This window comes from Spinacia oleracea, chromosome 6 (assembly GCF_020520425.1).
Source record: "Spinacia oleracea cultivar Varoflay chromosome 6, BTI_SOV_V1, whole genome shotgun sequence".
NCBI lineage: Eukaryota > Viridiplantae > Streptophyta > Magnoliopsida > Caryophyllales > Amaranthaceae > Spinacia > Spinacia oleracea.
The window spans coordinates 132014599-132038751 of record NC_079492.1 but is presented as its reverse complement, the minus strand read 5'-3'; the positions used below and the strand labels follow the sequence as shown (position 1 = coordinate 132038751).

Genomic DNA, 24153 nt, shown 5'->3' with positions numbered 1-24153 from the left:
ATTTTTAATTATTTTTTGTATGGAGTAGGGGGTAGGTGGGTTAATAGGGGTGGAGTGAGAAATAATATAATATTGTTAGAATATTTTCATTTTTAGAAACAGGTCAAGTATTAAGGGACGGCCCGATAAGGAAAACAGGTCAAGTATTCCGGGACGGAGGGAGTATTATTTTGGTTTTGGAGGGAAAAAAAAAAAAAAAAACAAAAGTTCAACTGAACCTTAAACTTTGTTGACTTGTTTAGCATGTTCCCAGTTTTATGGAGCAATATAAGTTAAAGGGGTATAAAGGTTAGATTAATAGATAATAATAAAAAGCGGCTTAATGTTGGAAAATCGCTCAAATATTGGATTATTAAAGGTAAATAATCCTAAAAATAAAAACATAAAAACACATGGAGAGGGCACGGGCACATAGCACACAAAATACCTGTTTTAAATATTACGGAGTAATAAAAGTAGAATGAAAGAAGAAAAGAAAAAGAGTCAAGGAAGATAGAAATTTCGTAAAAGAAAATGTCTGATGATTACACATTTACACCCATAAATGATACGGAGTAAATAAGTAGTATGAAAAAGAAAATGAATGTGGAGAAAATTCTCCATAATATCCAACTTTTCACCTCTAAAAATCCCCGTCACCGTATGAATACTCATAATTAGAGGGCACAGAAAAACAAGCTCAAACGCATTAAAAAGAAAACTAGTTCATATATGCTTTCGTGACAAAACGGCATTAGGTGTTGAACCAACAATGGCATGGCAACTGAAGAGAACAAATATATAAACAACCCATATATTTCAAATCTCCAGGTTCAAACCCACAAATCGAGCAACAAACACCCACAACCCAAGCACATTACAGAGAGCCTCCACGAACGGTGAAAGGAGAAGACACAATGAATTAAGTAATTAACAGAAGGATTTGCAACTATCAAAACTTCAGGGGGAATCCTGCAAACGATACCAACATAGACCACATACGCTTTCAAGCTTCTGCTTCCTCAGGTTTTCAAGCTTCTGCTTCCTCAGGTAGCTCAAGACCAACTATTGTTGCTTGCATTCAGGAGGACGCTCACCGGTCGGTACAGCTTGTGCTCTTCCACCCTTCTGCGGACAAAAAAAAAAGTTCCAACTTTACATATTTAGCACAGGATTATCAGAAATATTCACCTCCAAGCAATTGCATAATGATAGTTAAAGGTTCACCTTAGATCCAGATGATGTCTGCAAAAGAAAAGTAGAAGACCACAGTCAAAATAAAGTTTTCAGGCCATGGATTTCTGTAGTATGATGGTGAGGACAATAAAACGGTAAAAAAAAACAGTTAGTTGCAGCATCTATACCTTCTTCTTTATCTTAACTTCCTCCTCATCCTCATCTTCGTCATCATCCTCATCGTCTTCATCATCATCATCTTCTTCATCATCATCGTCATCATCATCTTCATCGTCATCTCCTTCGTCATCATCTATATCGAACTCATCCCCCTGAACAGCCTCTCCAGTAAACCACGATACAGCATGGGGAATAATTTTGTCTCGAATAGTTGAGCTGTATCATAAGAGGTGCTCTTGGTAAATTATTTAGCACTTAACAGGCAACATAAAAAATGGATTTTCATTTTGTACAAAATAACAATGTCTACTTTAACACTTACCCAATCTCGTAATCTTGCTCCATCAGATTCTGAAGTTCTTCCGCCTGTCGATATTAAATTGGTTATTGTATTTAGTTGTTACAAGTGGGCCCTGCTTATTTAGAGCGCTAGAGAAATTAAACTTACTGCATCCTCATCTAGATCAGCATCGTCTTCTGGAACCTGAGGGGGGTTGAAAAAGTTGAAAAAACTTTCACAACTCTCAGTCTTAGTAATAGGTTTGGCATTCTTTGATCCCTTTTTAGGCTTTTTCTTCAGGATCTTTTGTGTCAAACATTTACCCGAAAGCCATTCAATATCAGTCCTACAAAGGAACAAAAGAAAGAGATTATAATCAAGGACAAGAGAGTTGAAAGATCTGAATCAAATAACGAACTACAAGCGTACCCTATTGCCTTCTCTAGAATAGGTTCATCCTCATCAATCATGTGATAAGTTTTAGTAAGAACAGTATTTTTGAAATAAGGATTTGTATCAAAAAAGAACTCAAGCTTGAAGCCCTTTGGATCATCAATCCTGGTCCACTTGATATCTTTGAGATACTTGAGAGCTCCTTCATCACGCTCCGTAATCTGGAGAACAATAGCATGTCATATTTACTTTCCAATCCGTCAAGAAAGTGAAGGAATGTCGGAAAAGATTAAACACAAATAAGAAAAGCTGCTCACCTCTTCAGCCAAAACATCATTGGTCTTCATAGCAGTGACCCAAAAGTTTGGTACACCTTTCTCTGAACAAAGTATGAAGACAAGAAGTAAGTTAACACAAGAATTTACATGTTTCTTACATCACTGCAAATCATTTCAAGTTGAAATGAGCTTTATATCTTACCTTCGGGTGCGTCCTCTTCTCCTTGCTCTGTCAAGGTTTCATTTGTAACTCCTTCAACTTCAACAACCCCGTTAACAATCTCATATCTCTGCAGTTGAAGGAAATAAAATCACACTGAGTAAATTGAAATATTTATTGGAATTGTATAGGTAGACAACGTTTGCTTCTGCCAAACTAAAAACTAGTTCCCTGACTTAATTTCATAAGCACCTTTGTGTAAAGTGGTTCATAGAGCTTTTGATATTTAGCTTCAAGAGCAGCCCTTTCCTCAAAAAACTTAGCCTCGAGCTCATCATGTTCCCCCTGTATTGAAGTTTACATCAGATATAATTTCTTCAACTTCTAAACCATGATGAATGTATCAGCATAAACATCTCAAGGAACAAGAAACCGAAATGACCAAATGGGCAAGTCTAGAAGAAAAGGGCCAAAACCCACACATAACAGCAAATATGGGGAGGGGTATTTTTCTTTGATAAAAAGCTTTAGTTTCCAATGGGTAGACAAACACATTACACAGATTTAATTCCAATAAATAATCATTTCAGTATGTGGAGAAGGACATGGAAATGAGAAACAATTCTTGCAATCTCTGTGTTTACTGTTCGTAAGGGAAAACCAAGTGGATAATGGGATGCGAGTAAAATTTAAAGCCTTTTAATGTCCACATTTGAAGTTTCAATGAGAACCTCGAAATGCTTTTCACATAATATTGTTATCATCATAGATTTCATACGATTTAGGAAGCAGAAATGGCCAGTGTCATTCTCACTCCCCCGAACTTCTCACTACCACAACACGATTCATGCATACCAAAAAAATCCATGAAGGTGTAATATAAAACGTATTCATAACTCATGTATTGAGAGACCAAGTTTGTAGACTGAATCATGTAGGTCACCCACAATCCTCAGAAATGTAAAACGGGAACAACAATTACATCATTCATAACATCCTAACATATCCAAGCCCCTTTATCCCCATAAAGAGTGGTGGGGGGGGGGGGGGGAGGGGGGTTGATCTAAGTAGGACCATGTACTGACACCCATAAAATCACAAGCATTCAACAAAAAGACTTAATACCACAGTATGAATAACAAAGTGTATAGCATCCACACAATAAAAAAGAGAAAAGTCCCAGACCCCAAGAATAAAATAACAAATATTTATGAAAAAATAACTTATCAAGAATGCAAGTAATGAAGGTAAAAGGAGGGGAAGGAAGCAAACTATCATGCAATGATCAGGTTCATAAAAAGTTTTCACAAATGCCATTCAGAAAAGAAGTTCACATGTTTAAGCGTACCAGCTAAACACAAAGAAGGTGCTTGAAGAAGTCTCCTTTAACGTGGAATGGTCCCATTATCCCAATGAACATTATCAAATATTGCATATTGCACCAAGTAACAACAGTAGTTTAATCTTTATATGACTAAGCTATCTGTGGCACAATAAGGCAGTTTAGAACAACAAATGCTGAATGAAATCGTATTGCTCAAATTAACTGCCCCATCTTCAATCAATATGTCATCGTGAAGACCAAAAAAATCTTACACCAACTAAAAGACCTCGTTGAGACATGATCTTTTTTCTTTAATCAGACTCATCAAAAGCTAGACTTATTACACAAGTGATATCACCAATTTTTACTCAAACAACAGACCAATGACACTGAGTTACTGACTAATTTAAAGGCACCCAAACGAAGGCCAAATAAAAATAAAAACCCAAAAGGCAAGAATGTGAAGTCAAGAACAAAAATAGACTTTCAAATCTTAACATACGTTGGAGCTCTCATATAAAACGAAGCTATGTAAGAGTCATGAAATACCATTAGGACTCATCAAGAGCCGTATGAGCATAACCAAACAATCATATAAGAATGTCTGAGTGGCATTAATGGGGCATCAACCCACTTTGAAAACAGGATGTCAGTTTCAGTGTTTCACCATAACCAATCAAATATTTTTGCTTTGCTTTTTCTATAGGTGACACGTTACAAACTTGAATTCCACAATTGCAGTTATTAGGATCACAACAAAGTAATAATAACTCCACACAACTCAAATGCATCTAGCGAATAAAATCGAAAAAAAATAAAAGACAGCTTAAACAAATTCAATAATCAACTAGGAGATAAAGCTTGAACAATCCTGAAATCAACGTAATCACACAATTCCTCCACCCATATACTCTTTTCCAGCATTCACCACGGTGAAATAATACAAAAACTAACCTAATCACCACTATAAATCTTGAATGTGAATGTTCAGTTGGCAATTAGCAGAATAAAAACATACATTACAGTTAAATAATTACGGTTTCGTATAACCCAAAATCACAACATTTTTCCAAGTGCATAATCATCTGAAAGACAAAAAAGGGGTAAAGAACCTGAATCGCACGAAGTGATTCGACACGCTTGCGAACATTCGGTGTTAATGAATCAAGTATATCGAAATGTTCTCCTGCCAGATTCTGCAGCTTGTTCTACAAAAAAAAATTGCAAACAAATTAAAACCCTATGTCACAATTATAAACAAATTTGATTCTACGAAAATGGAACAGACATTAAGAAATCCTACCTTAAGCGCATTTACAAGTCCAGCTCTATCCTCCGCACTCAATGCTGAAAATCGACAGCACAATTTCAAAAAATAGTATCGAAATGGGAAAAAAAAAATCTAAAAAAATTCAAAAGAAATAGGAGAGAGAAGAAATACCGGCGGCGGCGGCGGGGAGATTGACGGCGAGATCAGACAAGTCAATCTGATCCTTGTTGTTGGCGTTATTGCCGTTATCGCTCATTTTTGTTGGTTGAATAAAGAGGTTTTAGCAGAGGAAGTGAAGGGGGAAAATTGGGGAAGAGAAAGGAGAGAGAGACGGCGGTTTGAACAACTCGTCTGTTTTTTTTTTTGAAGTTTTCACGAATTTCTTTCTCTTTTGAATGTGTCGAGTCTCGCTACTTAACCTAAACTGCACGACTTTTTTTATGCATCATTCTTTCCTTCCGTTTTTATTTCACATTTCATTTTTGACACTATTTACACAAGGTCTTTTGACTTCCTTTTGTGATTTATACATAAGAAAAAACATAGTCGTGTAGAGTATTATTAGATTCGTCTCAATAAGTATTTTTTAAATGTTTACTTTTTACAATTTTTTCTTATCCCTAATAGGAGTTATTAATGTTTGAAATCGTGCATTGGCAAACGTGCCTAAATAATTGTGTCATTTAAAAAAGAACAGAGGAAGTGTAATTTTTTTTATGGGTAAACTAGTTTTTGATCCCGAGCGATTTCCCGAGTTATTACATGGAAATTCATATTTATGTCATATTTTATTTTTCTTTACTACTAGTATGGGCCCCTGCATTAACCCAGTTTCTATAAAATTAAGAAGTAAATAAAATAGTGCATTAGATTTAAAATATTTACTCTGTACATTATAATGGTAATATCACAAATAGAAAGTAGTTATGAAATTAATAAATCAAGGGTATATCTATGTCTACATGAGAACTGTTTTTTTTTAATGATGTTAGACAATTGAAATGTTAATGTCATATTCTAAAAATGATTTGTTTGTTAGAAAGGGTCTTTTAAAGTCAAAAAAATTGTGACAAAGGACTTTATAACAAACCTAAAATCATTTTTTGTTGTGAATAAGGACTTGCACCCATTTTTCGGTTGTTGACTCAATTTTTCCAACGTTGACCCGCGCGTGAGGTTCATATGCCAATGCCTAATAAAAAATTAAATTTTGTCTTCTTTCAGATTTCCCTCTAATTTTACCTTTAAAAAAAACCCTAAAAAGAACTTGTTCATTCTCAATAGCTTCAATATGTAATGTTTTCATATCTATTACAATGTACATTATTCTATAACAGACACCAGGAGTGACATGTGTCATTTTCTGTTGCAAAATTTTTTCGCAAAATTTTTTTCCCTAAAAATATACTACCTCCATTCCTTAATGTTCTTTACGCATTGGAATATGTGTCCAAAGTAGGAAAATTTTGACTGTGGATTATCACTGTTATATACGTCAAAATGTTATCACGTAAGATCTTGTTAGATTGGTCTCGTCATGTATTTTCAAAATATCAAATATTTATAATTTTTCCACATACGAAAATGGATATATACGTGGTTAAATATTGCATTGGAGTCCATGAAAATAACATTATACTCCCTCTGTCCATTTTTATTCTTTACGTTTCTATTTAGGGTATTTACATTTAGAATATGTCCTTTTAGATTCTAACATAAAAAGTCCTTAATAAACTATCAAAAATCTTGTCAATTGATTTTGTAACCAATCAAATTCTTTGGGTCATTAAATCCTCACACTTTCCCATTGGAAAAATAAAAGTTTCTCACTTTTTCAATGTCAATTTTTTTATAAAAGTGAAAACATTGTTAATAAACGAAATTTACATTGTTTTATTAAATAAATAACAAAGAAATCATTATCTACCTTAATTATTGTTAATTCGCGTGCAAGATACCAGGTGTAAAGAATTAAAAAAAAAAGGCAGAAAGATTACCTTATAGGAACTTATAAGACCTTATATAACCTTATTGAACCTTATTAGACTTTATTTAAAGTTTATTAGATTATTACTAAACTTTTAACCATTAATTATAATGTTAATAGTAGTTGATTGCAAATATTAGTAAATATAAACTAATAAAGTAATTGTTATTTAGTTCTTATTATATTAATAATTATGTGTTATATGTTATTATTAATAATGCGAATCATTACTCCGTGATAATAATTCAAAATTATAAGATTCAAAGACGAATTCGATCCGTTTGTAAAATATTTATACTTAATAGTAATTGAACTTTATTGCGGAAAAAAATAGCTCTTTGAAAACCCCTTCGAGTATTTCACAAGTCACGTATCTATGGAAAAAAAATCTAAGTTAGGAGTTATTACTTCCAATGAATGCATTAATGTAAAGAAGTAATATTATAATCATTTGCGTATCACCAAAAAGACCGTCCGTTGATTTAATTTGTGATGCCCACGTAGTTTTAAAAGTATTTTATTAAGTTTTTCCCTTAAATTATATTGATAATAATTAATAATAACATATTAATTAATAATTATGTATCATTGATAATTGTTATCGTCAATTAATAACCACAAGTTATTTTAATATAATAATATCAATATGATATATTTAGGGTGTGTTCTCTTCAACTTATAAGGCATGAACTTATCTGAACTTATAGGAACTTATAGAAACTTATATGACCTTATAGGATCTTATTTAACTCATAGGACCTTATAAGACCTTATTAAACCTTATTAGAATTTATTTAAAGTTTATTAGATTATTACTAAACCTTTAACCATTAGAATATTGATAATAATTATCCAAAATTTATAAAATCCCGGTACGGATTCTACCGGTGTGTAAAAAAATATTTGTGATGTACACATAATTTTAAAAGTGTTCACTAAGCTTCTCCCTTATAATTATATTGATAATAATTAGTAATTACATAACATTGATAATTATTAACTTCAATTATATTAGTAATTACAAATATTTTAATATAATAACATAAATATGATATACGAAGTATTTAATATAAATACGCAAAAATGATAATATTAAATATTCTATTTAAAACGTTATTGAAACTTATACGACCTTATTAGAACTTATACGCCGTATTGGAACTTATAAGACTTTATTGGAACTTCCACAACTGCCTAACTAATAGTATAAGGCAACAAATAGAACAAAATCTAATTGAAACTTATACGACCTTATTAGAACTTATAGGACCTTATTGGAACTTCCACAACTGACTAACTAATAGTATAAGGTAACATATAGAACAAATTGTTAAAACGAAATATAATTTCCACTTTGCACCGGTAGTCGCTAGATATTGAAACAAATTCCCAAAGTACGACCGTCCATATAGGATCGTCATGGGCTTTAATTTTTGCCTATTTAATCTCTACCCTTTAAAAAGTGAATGGACACATTACTGTAGCTTATAAACAGTAACTATATTTTTTTCTTTTTTTTAAAAAAAATAATGTATTTTTGTATACACGTGCTCAGTGCTTCCCATTCTTTCTTCTTCTCCCACCTTCCATTGAAGTTGTTCCCCTTCTTTCTCATGAAATACCCTCGAGGTTTCATATAATGCACCAAATACACCTGCGTGTTTCAAAATACATAATATACCCCTATTTAAACTTATTTGCACCAAATGCCCCTGAACTTAACGGAAGTCTAACGCCGTTAGTAATTAACCTCTAATTAATCTAATTAACCCCTTAATTAACCTAATTAAACCTAATTAACTCTAAACTATCCTAAACTAATCCTAATAACTACCTAACTACAACAAACACCAATCCACCATTGTCGTCCTAATACCATAACCACCGTACCTGCAAACACCTTCGCTGGCCCTTGCGTCACGTCGGCATACTCCGGCTCCCTCGCTTGACATGTCAGAGCCGCCGACGCACCTCACCGTCCCCTATTCTTGCTCCCTATTCATGAACCCATGCCTCCACAACCCAACCCAATTCTGTTAACTCTCCACGAAGTATCTCATTTTTCATCTCTCCACCTTTACCCCATCACCATTAACACTAAATTACGTGTGGGCTTCGTCGAAGTCGAACGCAGTTGCTGCTAGTAGTGGAGGGAGTTGTGAGCTTTACTACGACAATGGTGGAGGATCTGGGCTTCGATTAAAGGACATCCATGGTTAACTACCATGGAATTGGCTTGAACGAATGAGAGGGGAAGGGATACATTACAAGAAATCAGATAACAAATCAAACCCAATTCTAATATGAAACCACACAACACCAATTTACAAGAACAAACCAAAATAAAATTAGAACATCCCAAATTCAACCGCCTTCAAAGTACCGCCGGGAACACAAATTTTGTTTTTCCATAATCCCATTATTTGTGCTTAATCATCGCAAATCATCACAAATCATCCCAAACACCAATTTTGTTTTTCCATAATCCCATTAATAGTATGGGGAAAGAGAAGAGAAGATGAAGGTTAGGGTTTGATCAATTAGGGGTTAGGGTTTCTAGGTCTTCAGATTGGGCGTTGAGGGTAGAAATGAGCGAGCCGATCCACCATGCTTGGGCCCACATGAAGTAGCGTAGGTTGGTTTGCCGGCGGGGTTTACGGGGGACTTTTGATTAAGGGTGGTGGCGGTTGTGGGTAGAAATGAGCGAGTCGAACCACCACCGTCGCTGCCTCTGCTGCGGTTCCCCAGGTAGGTGGAGATGGGCGTGGAAGTTCGGTAGTGGTGGTGGTGGGAGGTCGGTAGTGGTGCCGCCGGTTGGGGTAGTGGTGTCGGGTTGGGATGCTGGAGAATGGTGGTGTTGAATTGAGTGATGGTGGGAAGGAGGAGGAAGAGAAGCAAGGAGATGAAGTTAATTAGTTAATTGGGGGCTAATTAGTTAATTAGGAGTTAATTTTTTAATTAATTAGGTTTAATTAACAGATTTGGGGTTAAATCACTAACGGCGTTAGACTTCCGTTAAGTTCAGGGATATTTAGTGCAAATAAGTTTAAATAGGGGTATATTATGTATTTTGAAACACGCGGGTGTATTTGGTGCATTACGCGAAACCTCGAGGGTATTTCATGAAAAAACCGTTAATTAAAGCTTTCTATCTCCTTTAATTAATGGAGGCATGAGCCCTAGAAATTTCTCCTCTTTAGGGCATGCTTGGATTGGGTGTAATGGATTATGGGGGTAATAAAAGTCAAACCACCATAATAAATGGACAATGAAAATGAATTGAGGTGGTTGCAAGGAGGGTGTTATTTGTGGTATTGACATGAGAAATTGTGGTAGTGGTGGTGTTGTGAGGAGAAGGGAGGAAGGGGTGAGTAATTACCCCCTAAATGAGGGTAATAATCACCCTAGTGGGATGGTGGGTAACTATTCCACTCATGATGAGGGTATTTGTTCCCCCTTCCCTTTTATTTTTTTCTTGCCAACACTAGCTTGTTTCCTTCATCCCCACTTCATCCCCTCAACATCACCTTCAATTACCATAGTTTGACTTTTATTACCCCTTTAATACATTACCCTCAATCCAAGCATGCCCTTAATGTTAGAATTCATTGATCAACTTGATACGGAGTAATAAGTTACAGATCCCAGTTATATGAGCAACAATTACTCGGTCCTTCATGTTCTTCTTCCAAGAAATATGAGTAGCAAACTTTAATGGCCTCTACTTTAATTGTAAACTAAGAGATGTAGTGACCCCTGTTAATGTCGCATGAAACCCAACTTGATTTTCCTCCCCAGTCCTCCCTTGTTAATATCATTTGTGAATTAAAGATTTTAGGGTTTTTCGGCTTCATTTTCCTCCTCGTTTTCACCAAAATTTGGTGGTGGAATTATATAATTCAATTCCAGAGAAACCCAAAATCAAAATCTCTGGGTTTTTATTTTATTTCTGATTGTGGATTTTTTGGCTTAATTTTTCTCCTCGTTTTCACACACAAGGCTATCAAAAAGGCCATTGAAATTTGTCTCCTGATTAGTTACTAATTTTTTTTTTTGTTCTACTGCGAGGAGTTTCCACCGCATTAGGCGAGTGGACTAATCTCCCGCGGGAGTTTGCATGGGTACCTCGATGGGCAGCATCCCTCCCAGTTGAGATTTTTTCCATTCCCAAGGCTCGAACCCGAGACCTTGGTTAAGGAGCAAGAGGCCCTTAACCACTCATGCCAACCTCAATTGGTTAGTTACTAATTTGAACATACTAATTTGAATTCTTCATGTGTAAACAAAAACGGTAATAACATGATACTTCAAACACTAGCGTTGTTGGTATAGAACTACAAATGCAAACATACCTCTGTAAGTCTGTAACACGTTTATTTTCACATATATTTGAAACATACATAAAGGCGGTGAAAAAAAATCCGTTAGTAATGAAAAAAGGGTATTGCGGGTGCCAACAGTAAACAACGGTTGCATCTTATTATGTCTATTGGTCTTTCATTTGTATGCTATTAAAGTTGTTCCATGCACAAACAACGAAAATAATATGATATCAGTCCATTGAAAGATTAATTCTAAAGTAGAATTTAACAAGATGCAAAATTAATTAAAAAAAAAGCATGAGAGTTGAAATGTAGTAGATCTAGCCATCTAGGTACCTCAATGGTTATATTTATTTGATATTTTAAAGTCTCTCTTTTTGGTCAATTTTTTTTTGAAAGCAAGTAAATCTTTTCATGGCAATTACTTTCTGTATTATGATTGGTATAATATGAATCACTTAGTAAGTTTCAATATTCACTTTTTACGACGTGGAAAATGACTAAACTATATTACAAACCCTCTTGCCTTGAGAACAAAACTTCTAGATACCATTTTCCTACAAATCTTTAGAAATTTGAAGTCACTTTTATCTGAGTTTGTGTTACCAGATAATAAGCTCTGAATTCTTTATATTGAATTGGTTATTAATACCCAAAGAAAAATATCAACATCTTTATTGAGTCATTAAGTCCAAGACCGTGTTGTTCTTGTGAGATAGAAAATATGTCAAATTTACTTTGAAACTTGTCAATATACTTTCCCACGTCTTGTATATTTTAAATACCCCCAATGATAACACAATTTCAACTCTATGGTGAATGGGAAAACATTGCAGAAATAACAAAGGAGTTGAAAACGATAATCACATTCATCCAAATAGGCCCAACAACAACATTACCAAGGAGAAGGTCTTTGAGATGGATGATCAAATCTATTTCTCTTGAGTAGAACCTCCTTTCTTGATGGCTTTTTTGGAACTCGCTTGGGCTTCTTAGAGGAACATATGATTTCTTAATGTTGTATATAAAAACAAGCTATCTGTTTCTATGAAACACGTTTTGCTATATTAAATTAGTTGTCCGTCTTATGGACATGTAGTAATAAATATGTTTTGCCAAAACACGTACAACTCTAAATAATACACTATAAGCTGTACTCCGTAGCTAACACATATTTGCTTTTGTACTATGATACTGAAAAATACTTAAAATATTAGAACATCATTTGTACCAAATCTAAAATTCCCGGCCACACCGCGCGACGGCCAGACACTAGTGTTATAAACAGCGAACAGTAGAGTTATAGTATAAATACCGCTACTAAGGTTAGTGTTTTTACACGGCAACGGAGTAAGAGGGCATGATTAAAAATTTAAGGCGGCAAAGAGATGGCACTTCTGGCTTACATTGTTTTTCTTCAGAAACAGTCTCTTTGGCTTACACTAAAATGTTAAACTTTGACAAGCACCTGTTCATTCACAATTACACAAAAGTTCATAGAACTTGAGAATCACATACTACAAATTTAGTACCTTTTTTCACCAAGAAGCAAAACAAAGTACACAAAGAAACAAAGGTGGGGAGGGGCGGGGGAGAAGAAAAAGAAAAGAATCGATCGGACTTATTTCGTACACTTCTCTCATGAGAAAGTAGGTCAGATTCTACAGGACCAAAGAAAGATAACAAAATGTGGCAAGAAGCAGTGTAATATCAGATGCTGCTTATTCTGTGGTGTTGGATTTCAGAGCCTCAATGACAGCTGAGAAGTCCTGATCACTAAGGCCACGTGATTTTGCGATCTTGTAAAGCTCATTTGTAGCTGCTGCGATTGGTATTGGCTGAGAGACAGATTCAGCTAATCCAAGAGCAAGCCTTAGATCCTGTCCCAAGTGTTAAAAATCCAGGTCAAATATTTTCAGCAAATGAAGTTGATCACTGAAATTCTGGTATGAATTAACGGTTTATATGGATGCTTCAACTGACCTTCTGCTGATGCTTTAAGGGAAATGCTGTAGGATATTGGGATTGGATCATTGATGGCCCCTTGAGTTTGAACATTGGTGCATTAATTGCACCTTGTGTGATTACCTGGAATTGTAACATAATCAAAGATTTCGAAGAATGTTATTACACTCAGTTGTTATTACCTGCAAGTGTACTAAATGTCATGCAGAGCTATCTATAATGTCAAAAATATTGTTAAAAACAGCTTCTTCCTCAGGGCCTCCCAATATGCTAATCTAACTGCTCCAAACTAGTCCTAAACTTCCTCATTAGCACATACGGAGTACAACCAGAACAACTCAACATATAGCAAATTGTAGGCGCCAAATCTCCACATCAGATTGTGTTCCGATTCTTGCACTTTGCACAGCTTAATTTAAATTTAAGCTAGAATAACAGAACGCATGAAATAGGAAGTGTGCACTGGTAAATTTTGGGGGGAGATGGTTGCACAAGGGAAAAGTTCAACATTCTATGGATAAATTGCTAATTCATGGTGAAGTATCCCAATTCCCAGCAGTACTAGGTTACAATAGTCCTCCAATTCAAAGAACGTCGGTTAAGTTATGAGCTAAAATCAAAGAAATAGGGTAAATATGTCTCTGCATCTCTGAATATGTCACAAGTAGGATAGGGCATACTGAAGAATGAAAAGGAACCTTAGGGGAAAAGTCACAGATCAAAACTACTCCTTTCATCTCATATATAAGTATACATAAAAAAAATAGCACGCAATTAAGGATGAAGAAAAAAGGTGAGTGGGCGGGCGTGGACCCAACTTTTATTTTATGTGAAGCAGAGAGAAAAAACTTGCTTAAAAGGACATGCAAACTTTGAGATTAACATTCGTATATTGTATATGTATACTTAACTATAAGATGGATGAATGTATACTTGACTATGAGATGATGGAGTCGGTTGTTACTATTATTGGCAAGTTACCTTAATGGGACATACCGACTGAGGACACTTCTATGCATTGAATGCAGTCACAGACCTCAAAGTAATGCAGTACTTCTTTGGCACGACTCAATGACCACACTTGGACCCAAAGAAATGCAATCACATTTGTTCAATACGAAGTACTTCTTGTATATACCTCAACAAGTACACTTGGATCCAGCCCAACTTTTTCACTAAGCAGCAGTCCTTCAGAAAATGATGCCATCATACTGCAAAATGGCCAAAAATTATGGATGTGATGCTAGTTAAAATCATATAAATTTACCCCTTTAAGATGAATAATCATCAAGGATTTGATAGTCTTCGTACCTTCCCATGACCATGTTCACAACAAGTTTCATTGCAGCTCCATTGCCAACATCTCCAAGATAGAATTTTGACTGAAAAGATACTGTATTTGATTGAGGGACATACAAAATTAAATACGGGTTTGAGAAATAATACCTAACAAGAATGATGTACCTTTCCCATGATGTCTAAGAGGGATGCAACCTTTTCGTATAGGGACTGGTCACCTGTGATATTGCAAGTTGAAAAGTTGTTCAAACAAGAAAAAGGAGATAAGCTGAACAACAGCACACAACAAGATATGGTGCATTGAAAAATACTTCGTATCTACTGAGTACAATAATTCATCAGCTGAATATTGGAATGTCAGACACCAAATTTGGAGATGGTAACGGACCCAGGGTTACCTGCTGTAAGAAAAATGAGCTGCCCGTCTTCTGCAGGCTTCTTGGAGCCAGAAACTGGAGCCTGTTAAAATTCACAAGTGTGAAACAAAATAATTTGGTCAAAATTTATGTTTCAACAGAAACAAATGATTCCTGAATTTTCCGCTTTAAGGACTCGAAAGACATCCGTGGCAGGAAGCTACACAAACAAAGAACCAATTTCATATTGGCCATTTCCTGCAATTCCTTTTATCCCTTTTCCGCAGGGGAAAAAGGGTTCTGATAAATCTTGATAGCATGCAGACAAAAAAGGGAAAAGAAGTACTACCTCCAAAAACAATGCCCCGGTAGCCTTTATACGCTCACTTATAAGTTTAGATGTCCCGTCATCAACAGTTGAAATATCTACATACCTTCACATCTCAATCCAATAAAAGTTCCAGTAATCAACATGTAATGTTATGACATACATAGACAATCGAATTACAAGTATGAGAAGTTACTTTTTCCCTTCACTACTACAGAAACCATGAAGTTCCTAACTTCCTAAGACTATTGATTTTTGACTTATTGGCCTAAGGTTTCGTTTGGTTTGGTGTCGATTTTTCCCTTTCCAATCATTTTACGTTGTTTGGTTTGACAAGGGATGAAAAAATAATTTTCCATAACCCCATCAAAGGTGGAAAAACCTTTTCCATTTGAAAGGAAGAGAAACCACTTTTCCACATTTCTCCCTTACCTCTTCTTCCTTCTTCCCCTCAATCTTCACCCATTTTCTTTTTTCTATTAATTTTCTTTTAAGGAACCAAACAAATGAAAACTAGTTTGAAATTGTGTTTTCCCTTTGGAAAATGTTTTCTATGGAAAATATATTTTCACTGAAAAAGTTTTACACCAAACCAAACGGAGCCTAAGAGTCTAACCCTGTGTGTAAGAAATACAAGTACAAAAAGAATGAAGAAGATAGCAACTACCATTGTGAAAAACATCTCTTATAAGACAGAGAAAGTGGCATTATGTATAACTCTAAAAATCTGACATTAATGTAGAACTCCTCACCCTTTGCCAGGACCCATTCCATTTGCTGCTCCATGCTTCCCACATGCAACATCAACCTAATGCAAAAGGGTTAGCTATTGGTATCACTGTCACTGCAAATAAAATCAAGCAATAGAACACAAAAGAAACATACGCACTGCACTCTCAGGATCTGCAAGCATGGCAAATGTCACATCACAAGACGCAGCTACTTCTTCAGGAGAGGGTTGATACCTGTGCCAGGGACAAAGCTATAAACTGAATATAGAGGAGCTTTTCAAACAATCTATTTCCAGCAGCAGAACTATAAATTACTTTGGTAATTTAAGGAATATATACACACTTTGAGTCAAATAGACCAAGTATTTTCTACCAGTTTTAAGATAATATGAGCAAGAAGGAATAACAATGTTGTACGGAGTATATGTATACAGAAACTTACGTAGCACCCAAGCTGATGAGAGGATCACATTTGCTCTTTGTCCTATTCCAGACAGTCACATCACATCTACATCATGCAAAATCACAAAGTCACAGCAATAAGAAGAAAATTTTCATAGTTGATTCAGTACAGAGTAGTATTTGTAGTATGTAATGAAGCTCATTCATGCAAGAAAACACTTAGAAAATCCTGCAGATTACACTATGGAAAGAAGACATAAATTATTTCTTAATTTCAAAATTTTAATCAGCAAAATGATAACTTTTGTCAAGCAAGGAAGTACGACTCTTTAAGAGACTGGGCAGTGCTGCCATGAGCATTTCCAGTAGAAGCCAAGAGAGTAATAAACTAATAATGAAGGATGGAATCAAGGGCTAATGTTAATCATAGAACATCTAGGCTTGAGAAAAACCAAATATTTTTCTCATTCCAAAAATACCAAGGAGCATAAAAGGTAAGTTCATCATGTCTATCCTGAACATGAGGAAATATCAAACCCTTGATATGGACAATCGGACATACGATAAGACAAAGTAGTTTCTTCTATACTGGACAACTAGTGTAAGAATAGCTAATTAACACAGTTCTCACCCGGCCTTTAGGAGATTTTGGGCCATCGGAGAACCCATGATTCCCAAACCGAGAAACCCAACGCGTCCTGAAAATTCATCTGCAATAACACATACTCCGTATCAAAAATCCACCAATGTTATATTTCCAATCTCAACTAAGCATTGAAAACAAATTAAACTGGAGCTGAACTGGAAGTAGCAGTACTCATAACTATCTTATGCACATTCACCATTCTATTACAAATATAGCTTCATTTGGTAATATTCGATATTTCCATTCAATATAAACAATTGCTTACTTCATTCTATCACGATGTCATTTGTTCAGGTCTGTTTTACACATCATAATTTACTACATTTGATAATATGAACAAGAAAAAGAAAAGCATACTTCATAATATTTACAAAATCCAGCAATTTCTTGTAAATTCTAAATGAAAGACACTCTCTTAATCACATCATATGCATCAATTTCAATTTAAGAAAGCTAACAAATTTAAATCAGACTACAATTTCAATTTTATATTTCCAATCTCAACTAAGCATTACAAATTACAATACACCCAAAAAACATGATTGATTTAAGAAAGCTAAAAAAAACCACATCATAAAAAGCTGAAAAAATATCAAAGACTGAAACCTTAAAAGATAATAAAAAAGAAATGGCGGTACCTTTGGTTGAAGCATTGATCACCCGTGAAGAAAATTGCCTGGAGGAGAGGAAAAAAAGAGGTTTAGAGAAGAGAGGGAAAGTGGGTTTAGGCTTGAATTGGGGACAAAACGCCGAGGCAGAGTTAAAAGCAATAGCCATTGAAGTAGTGGTTGAAGGACAAATTGAAATGGGCGTTGTTTTAGATATCAGAGTAGTCATTGCCATGGCCATTCCAATTGCAAGATAATTTTGTGGAGTGCACAAATGCCTACTGGTATACTGGATAGAATTTATTTATTTTTAAGTTAACCTAACCTTTTTTTTTAAGGTTATTGTAATGTTAGAAAATTTAATTCTATCTCCCTACAATAAAAATCTAATAGAGGATAATTGTATTATTGTACAATCTATCTATACTACTCCCTCTGTTCCAAAATTATCTTCCTGCTTTCCTAAACGAGCGTCCCAAAATTATCTTCCTGTTTCTAATTTTGGCTACTAAGGTCCCCACTTTCTCATGTACTATATTAATTAAAATTGAATTGAAAACCCCACTCATGTACTATATTCCACTTTTCCCATGTACGTTATTCTACTTTTCCATACAACTCAATCATCATTTGTACTTTATTCCACTTTTTCATGTACTATATTCCACTTACATGTCATTCCATGTCATCTATATGTATTCCAAAATCTCAAAATCAATTAGAAATACGTGTATAGCTTATACAAGATTCTAACACATGATCACTTGGTTCAAATGCATATGCCTTATCCACTTGGCTATGTCATGCTAGATGTTATTTTTTGCAAATGAAATATAGTTAGTGATGATAAAATCAATAACTTAATAAGAATAGGAGTTAATTATATTTTTTTATTTACAAAAAGGTATAGTTAAAGTTATCCAAGTAATGACTCGGGGCATCGCCCGAGCCAAAAAACTAGTATTATTATAAAAGAAGTATGTGAATTTTAGATACCTTGTTTCGGAGTAAGTCATATTGTATCGTAATATTCATATAATCTAATCCAATCTACAATAATTAGTTGGAAAAATTACTTTAAATAATCCAACCTTTCGACGATTTTCCGTTAATAATCCAACTTTTGGATTATTATCTAATAATCCAACCTTTATACCCCATTAACTTTTATTGAACCCAGGTGACTTGAAACCGGCTAAGAAGATCAACTTTTATTTACTTTTTAATTTTTTTTCAAGCATCTTATTTCCTCCTCCTTCTTCTTCGATTATATACCTGAAGTTCTACCATATTAGCAAAATCACCAATCAATTTCAAATCAACCAATCTTAATCTCCATCATCAACAACATTCAACAATGGCGTAATTTATAGAACTAGAAACACAAGGAGTTTGAATACCATTCCACGTCGTAGCCCAAAACAAGAATCATCCAACAAGACCCGCCTACTGAAATACACATTTATAATTGACAATTTGTCTCCTCCTCCCAGCTTTCTCTCTCCCCCATTCATCTCCATCAAATCTTAGCTTGAAGCTTCAACGATGGCGGTACCCTCGGATGAATTCACCCAACATCAAACGACAACATTAGAGCCGACAATCCGCAGGAAAATGGCAACATTGAACTACTAACGACGTCGTTGTAGCCATAATAATCCAACAGAATATGGGCGTCTAACACCATCTAATTTTACCCACATCAATTGCCATAATCAAAAAATAACATCAACAATATAAGAAAAATAATCTTATCTCACTAATTAAATTAAGCTCAATCCCGTAATTCTCATCAATTTGGTATTGTCGCCAATTTACATTCCGAAAGAAAATAACTTTATTCCTTAAAAATTGAGTTTACCTCTGCAACTACCTCGAATTTGATTAACTTGTCGATCCTTTGATCCACCGCCGTTGTAGAAAATGAAATCGTAAGTTTTGTTATCAAAATTGTACTTGAGGGGAGAGTTAGTTTGCAGGGCAGCAATACTAGGCGTTGTGTTGTTCGACGTTTAGAAGCAGGTTGGAGGACGATGGTGGTCGTCCGTAGAGACTGCTGCCATTGAGGGATTGGGGTGTGGTGTTGTGGAGGAGAGAGAACAGAAGTCATGGTTGAACAGAAGAAATGGAGAACAAGAGGAAATAAGGAGAAAGGGAAAATGGGATAAGTTAAAAGAAAATTAAAAAAAAAAAAGCTAACGAATGGTTGCTTAACACGTGGGATAGGTTACCTGCTGATCCGACTTCTTTACCGGTTGGGTACAATAAAAGTTAATGGGGTATAAAGGTTGGATTATTAGATAATAATCCAAAGGTTGGATTATTAACGGAAAATCGTTGAAAGGTTGGATTATTTAAAGTAATTTTTCCTAATTAGTTTTACTCAAAAGAAAATGAGAAGAGTATACGGAGTACGTTATTTCCGCTAAGGTTTTTGTGAAGGTTTAAGGGTAAAGATAAGGTTACACCTATAACTGTCAGATTTCACCATTGTTGGATGAAAATCTGTTAGAAGAAATTGAGAGAGAATTCTGAAAGTAGAGTATTATTGCTTGAATGAATAATTAGGAAAAATGTTTACAATGTATGCTATATATACACGAATCTAAACTAACACCAATGAGGTGTACTAGCTAATCAGGAGCTTCTATTTGTACACTTCAGCATCAATATACAAAGCTGACTAATATTACAAGGATGATCAGCATTGATCATCATCTAACAAACCTAACAACCTTCTAACAACCTTCCTTGTTTGTAGGGAAAGTAGTTAGAGTTGTTTCTAGAAGCTTCATAATGCATGTGCATGGTTAAACATGCAGCTCGTGCTTGCTTACAAGAGGGAATACCAACACCCCCCCCCCCTCAAACTAGGCATGAGATCAGAGTTGAGCATGCCAAGTTTGCTAGATAGATTTCTATGTTGAACTCCAGGTAAAACCTTAGTGAAAATATCAGCCAACTGGTTTTGAGTGGGCAAATAGGACAGTTGAAGAAGTCCTTCCAGAACTTTGTCCCTTGTGAAGTGGCAATCCACTTCAATGTGTTTTGTTCTCTCATGGAAAATGGGATTGGTAGCAATGTGAATGGCTGATTGATTATCACAGTGAAGCTCAACTGGTTTGAGATTGTTAACACCAAGTTCTTCTAGTAATCGAATTGTCCAAGTCACCTCACCAGCAGCCTGTGACATGGCTCTGTACTCTGCCTCAGAAGAACTTTTAGAGATGGTACTTTGTTTTTTAGATTTCCAACTGATGGGGAGTTACCAAGCAAAAGAATATAGCCAGTGACAGACCTCCTTGTGGTGGGACAAGCTGCCCAATCTGAATCAGAAAAGGCTTGTAACGTAAGCTTGTCAGTGGCTTGTAACAAGATACCTTGACCTGCAGTCCCCTTTATGTACTTAAGGGTATGAATGAGATCATCAACATGCTGCAATTTAGGAGAGTGCATGAATTGGCTTAATGATTGGACAGCAAAGGAAATATCAGGCCTGGTGTGAGTGAGAAAGTTTAACTTGCCAACAAAACACCTGTACAATTCTGGATCATGATAATCAACTCCATCAATGGTGAGTTTCAGATTGAGAGGGAATGGGGTAACAGCAGATTTGGAGAGATCCCATTCACAATCATGGAGAAGTTCCTTGGTGTATTTCTTTTGGGTGAGAATATATCCATCATCAGTGTGGCTAATTTCAATTCCCAGAAAGAAATTTAAGAGACCAAGATCCTTGATGCTGAAAGTAAGATGCAGATGTTGTTTAAGTGCAGAAATAGTGTCTTCATTAGAGCCAGTGATGATTATATCATCAACATAGACAGCAACAACAGTAATATCAGTAGAATCCTTCTTGATGAACAAAGAATAGTCATTTTTTGATTGAATGTAGCCCTGAGATTTGAGTTCACAGTGCAATCTTGCAAACCATTGTCTAGAAGCTTGCTTGAGCCCATACAATGATTTATTCAGCTTGCATACATAACCAGGTGGAGCTGGAACCCCTTCAGGAATCTTCATGTACACTTCTTCTTCAAGTGTACCATGTAGGAAAGCATTATTGATATCCAACTGAAACAATTTCCATCCTTTGCTGGCAGCAAGACTAATTAAACACCTCACTGTAGCCATTTTAACAACAGGTGAAAATGTTTCATGATAATCTATGCCATATTTCTGAGTAAATCCTTTAGCCACTAATCTGGCCTTGTACCTCTCAACTGATCCATCTGCATTCTTCTTAATTCTATAAACCCACTTGCACCCAATTGCTTTCTTTCCCTTAGGTAGGATAACATAATCCCAAGTTTTGTTGTGCTGCAAAGCATCAACTTCTTTGTTCATTTCCTCAATCCACTTAGAATCAGCAGCAGCTTCAGAATAGTTAGTAGGTTCAACAAGCTCCATATGAGCAGCAATGAGCAGTTTGTGATTGTCTGGCAGTGTATCATATGCAACAAGATTGCACCAATGTTTATGAGGTTTATGGCATATATAATCATTGAAATGAGAGGGAGGTTTAGAAATTCTGGTAGATTTTCTTGGTTCTGGAAGAGATACTGTAGGAGAGATGGGAAGAGAAGTATGTGAAAGGGAAGGAGAAGTGGGTGATGACTCTGGATTGGACAAAAAAGGTCCAGAATTGTGAGTGTCAATTTCTTGATCAACAGAAGTGTGTGTGTTTGAGTCTGATGTATTTGATGTTGGTATATCTGGTGTATCAGAAGTGTATGGAGTTTCAATAGGCAAGAAAAATTGAGTAGAGTATGCAGTGGATGGATTTTGAGAAAAATGAAAAGGAAAGTGATGTTCATAAAAGGTAACATCCCTTGAAATGACAGATTTTTTTGTTGTAAGGTTGAGAACTTTGTAAGCTTTATGAGTTGGTGGATAACCAAGTAAAACACAAGCATCTGCTCTAGGATCGAATTTAGACCTATTGATTTTAGGTGTGCTGATGTAACACAAACAACCAAATACTTTCAAGTGTGAAAGATCAGGAGGTTGTCTGAACAACCTTTCATAGGGAGTACTGAATTGAATGCTTTTCAGTGGCATTCTGTTAATGAGAAAAGTTGCAGTAAGAACACAATCACTCCAATACTTATCAGGCAGTTTGGATTGAAAAGAAAGTGCCCTGGCAGTTTCAAGTAAATGCTTATGTTTCCTCTCAACAACTCCATTTTGTTGAGGAGTGTAACTACAGCTCTTTTGGTGTAGAATTCCTTTGCTGAGAAACAATTCTCTCATTCCACCTTCTGTCAGATCAAGAGCATTATCTGATCTAACCTTCTTGACAGTAAGACCAAACTGATTTTCAACATACAAAATAAAATCACTCATGATTTTAACAGAATCAGTTTTATTTCTCATTAAATGAGTCCAAGTCATTCTGGTGTAATCATCTACAATTGTAAGAAATTGATTACATTTGGATGAGTCATATACAGAGTAGGGACCCCACACATCTATGTGCAACAAATCAAAAGGTTGTACTGACTTAATACTACTTACAGAGAAGGGAAATCTTGTCTGTTTGGCTAAGGGACAGATTTGACAGAAACACTCAGCTAAACAACCCTTGACATCAATGCCTTTAATATTCTTTATTTTGCCAAAAGAAATATGTCCTAGCCTAAGATGCCACAATTTGGCTTCTTCAATTGCTGAAGTACTTGAAAGAGCATAGTTATTGGACTTTGAACTGTCTGATAGTAAGTCTTCATCTAAGCAATATAGGCCTTTGTCCAACTTACCAAGCAGAATGTGTTTGTTCTTGGAAAGGTCCTGTGCAAAACATTCACCATGTGTAAACAAAATTGTGCACTCAATATCACAGCATAGTTGGGAAACACTAATCAGGTTAAACTGGAAACCTGGCACAAACAACACATTCCTAAGTGTTATATTTCTTCCTAGATCAACTGTGCCTTTGTGTGTTACTTGAATTTCTGCACCATTAGGAATTGTGATTGTATGACACTTATCATCAACTGGTTCTAGATTGCTGAACATACTTTTGTCTGAACACATGTGATCACTTGCTCCACTATCTAAAATCCATTTAGTTTTGAATTTAGAAAATAAACAAAATGTACCTCTCAGCTGAGTAGCAGTTGCTAGTCCAAGTGAACTAGAGCCTGAGTGTTCAGCTTGATTAGCAGTTTTCTGAGTGTTGAGAAAGCTTAAAAGCTGATTGTATTGCTCTTCTGTGAAAGTTGCATGAACCACTCCTGTGTCTGACTCAATTTGGTTTTCTTTCTCAGTGAATTCTTCCAACTGAGCTGCTGCTGCTACTCTTTTTCCTCTGCCTTTGAAATCTTTAGGATAGCCATGTAGTTTCCAACACTTGTCAACAGTGTGGTTTTTCATCTTGCAATGTTCACAGTACAGATTATTTCTAGAATAGGTAAAATTCCTTTGCTGATTTCCACTGCTTGCATTCTGAACACCAAAATTACCAGAG

General features: G+C 35.4%; 2 protein-coding genes across 2 annotated transcripts; both read right to left on the bottom strand.

The window, feature by feature from the left end:
* Window positions 1-688: 688 nt before the first annotated feature.
* Window positions 689-5434, bottom strand: LOC110786787 (nucleosome assembly protein 1;4). Its single transcript, XM_021991371.2, has 12 exons — window positions 5212-5434; window positions 5074-5117; window positions 4883-4978; window positions 2699-2791; window positions 2489-2576; window positions 2326-2387; window positions 2045-2229; window positions 1784-1961; window positions 1658-1701; window positions 1344-1551; window positions 1207-1224; window positions 689-1107 (listed from the first exon to the last, which is right to left on the bottom strand). The coding sequence occupies exons 1-12, from the start codon at window positions 5294-5296 to the stop codon at window positions 1045-1047; spliced, it is 1164 nt and encodes a 387-aa protein (XP_021847063.1). The 5' UTR covers window positions 5297-5434; the 3' UTR covers window positions 689-1044.
* A 7363-nt stretch (window positions 5435-12797) lies between these two features.
* On the bottom strand, window positions 12798-18001 carry LOC110786798 (glyoxylate/succinic semialdehyde reductase 2, chloroplastic). Its single transcript, XM_021991382.2, has 12 exons — window positions 17715-18001; window positions 17062-17140; window positions 16471-16536; window positions 16187-16262; window positions 16050-16105; window positions 15319-15403; window positions 15012-15072; window positions 14779-14831; window positions 14626-14696; window positions 14453-14525; window positions 13333-13437; window positions 12798-13229 (listed from the first exon to the last, which is right to left on the bottom strand). The coding sequence occupies exons 1-12, from the start codon at window positions 17923-17925 to the stop codon at window positions 13071-13073; spliced, it is 1095 nt and encodes a 364-aa protein (XP_021847074.1). The 5' UTR covers window positions 17926-18001; the 3' UTR covers window positions 12798-13070.
* Window positions 18002-24153: the final 6152 nt, after the last annotated feature.

Excerpts from the sequence above, each read along its gene's own strand:
- LOC110786787 (XM_021991371.2), bottom strand. The coding sequence starts at position 5,296 with ATGAGCGATAACGGCAATAACGCCAACAACAAGGATCAGATTGACTTG. Across the intron at positions 5,118-5,211 it reads TCTCCCCGCCGCCGCCGCCG|CATTGAGTGCGGAGGATAGA; the intron begins GTATTTCTTCTC and ends GTCGATTTTCAG. Across the intron at positions 2,792-4,882 it reads AATCACTTCGTGCGATTCAG|GGGGAACATGATGAGCTCGA; the intron begins GTTCTTTACCCC and ends ACTTCAATACAG.
- LOC110786798 (XM_021991382.2), bottom strand. The coding sequence starts at position 17,925 with ATGGCCATGGCAATGACTACTCTGATATCTAAAACAACGCCCATTTCA. Across the intron at positions 17,141-17,714 it reads GATCAATGCTTCAACCAAAG|ATGAATTTTCAGGACGCGTT; the intron begins GTACCGCCATTT and ends GTGTTATTGCAG. Across the intron at positions 15,073-15,318 it reads CCGGGGCATTGTTTTTGGAG|GCTCCAGTTTCTGGCTCCAA; the intron begins GTAGTACTTCTT and ends GAATTTTAACAG.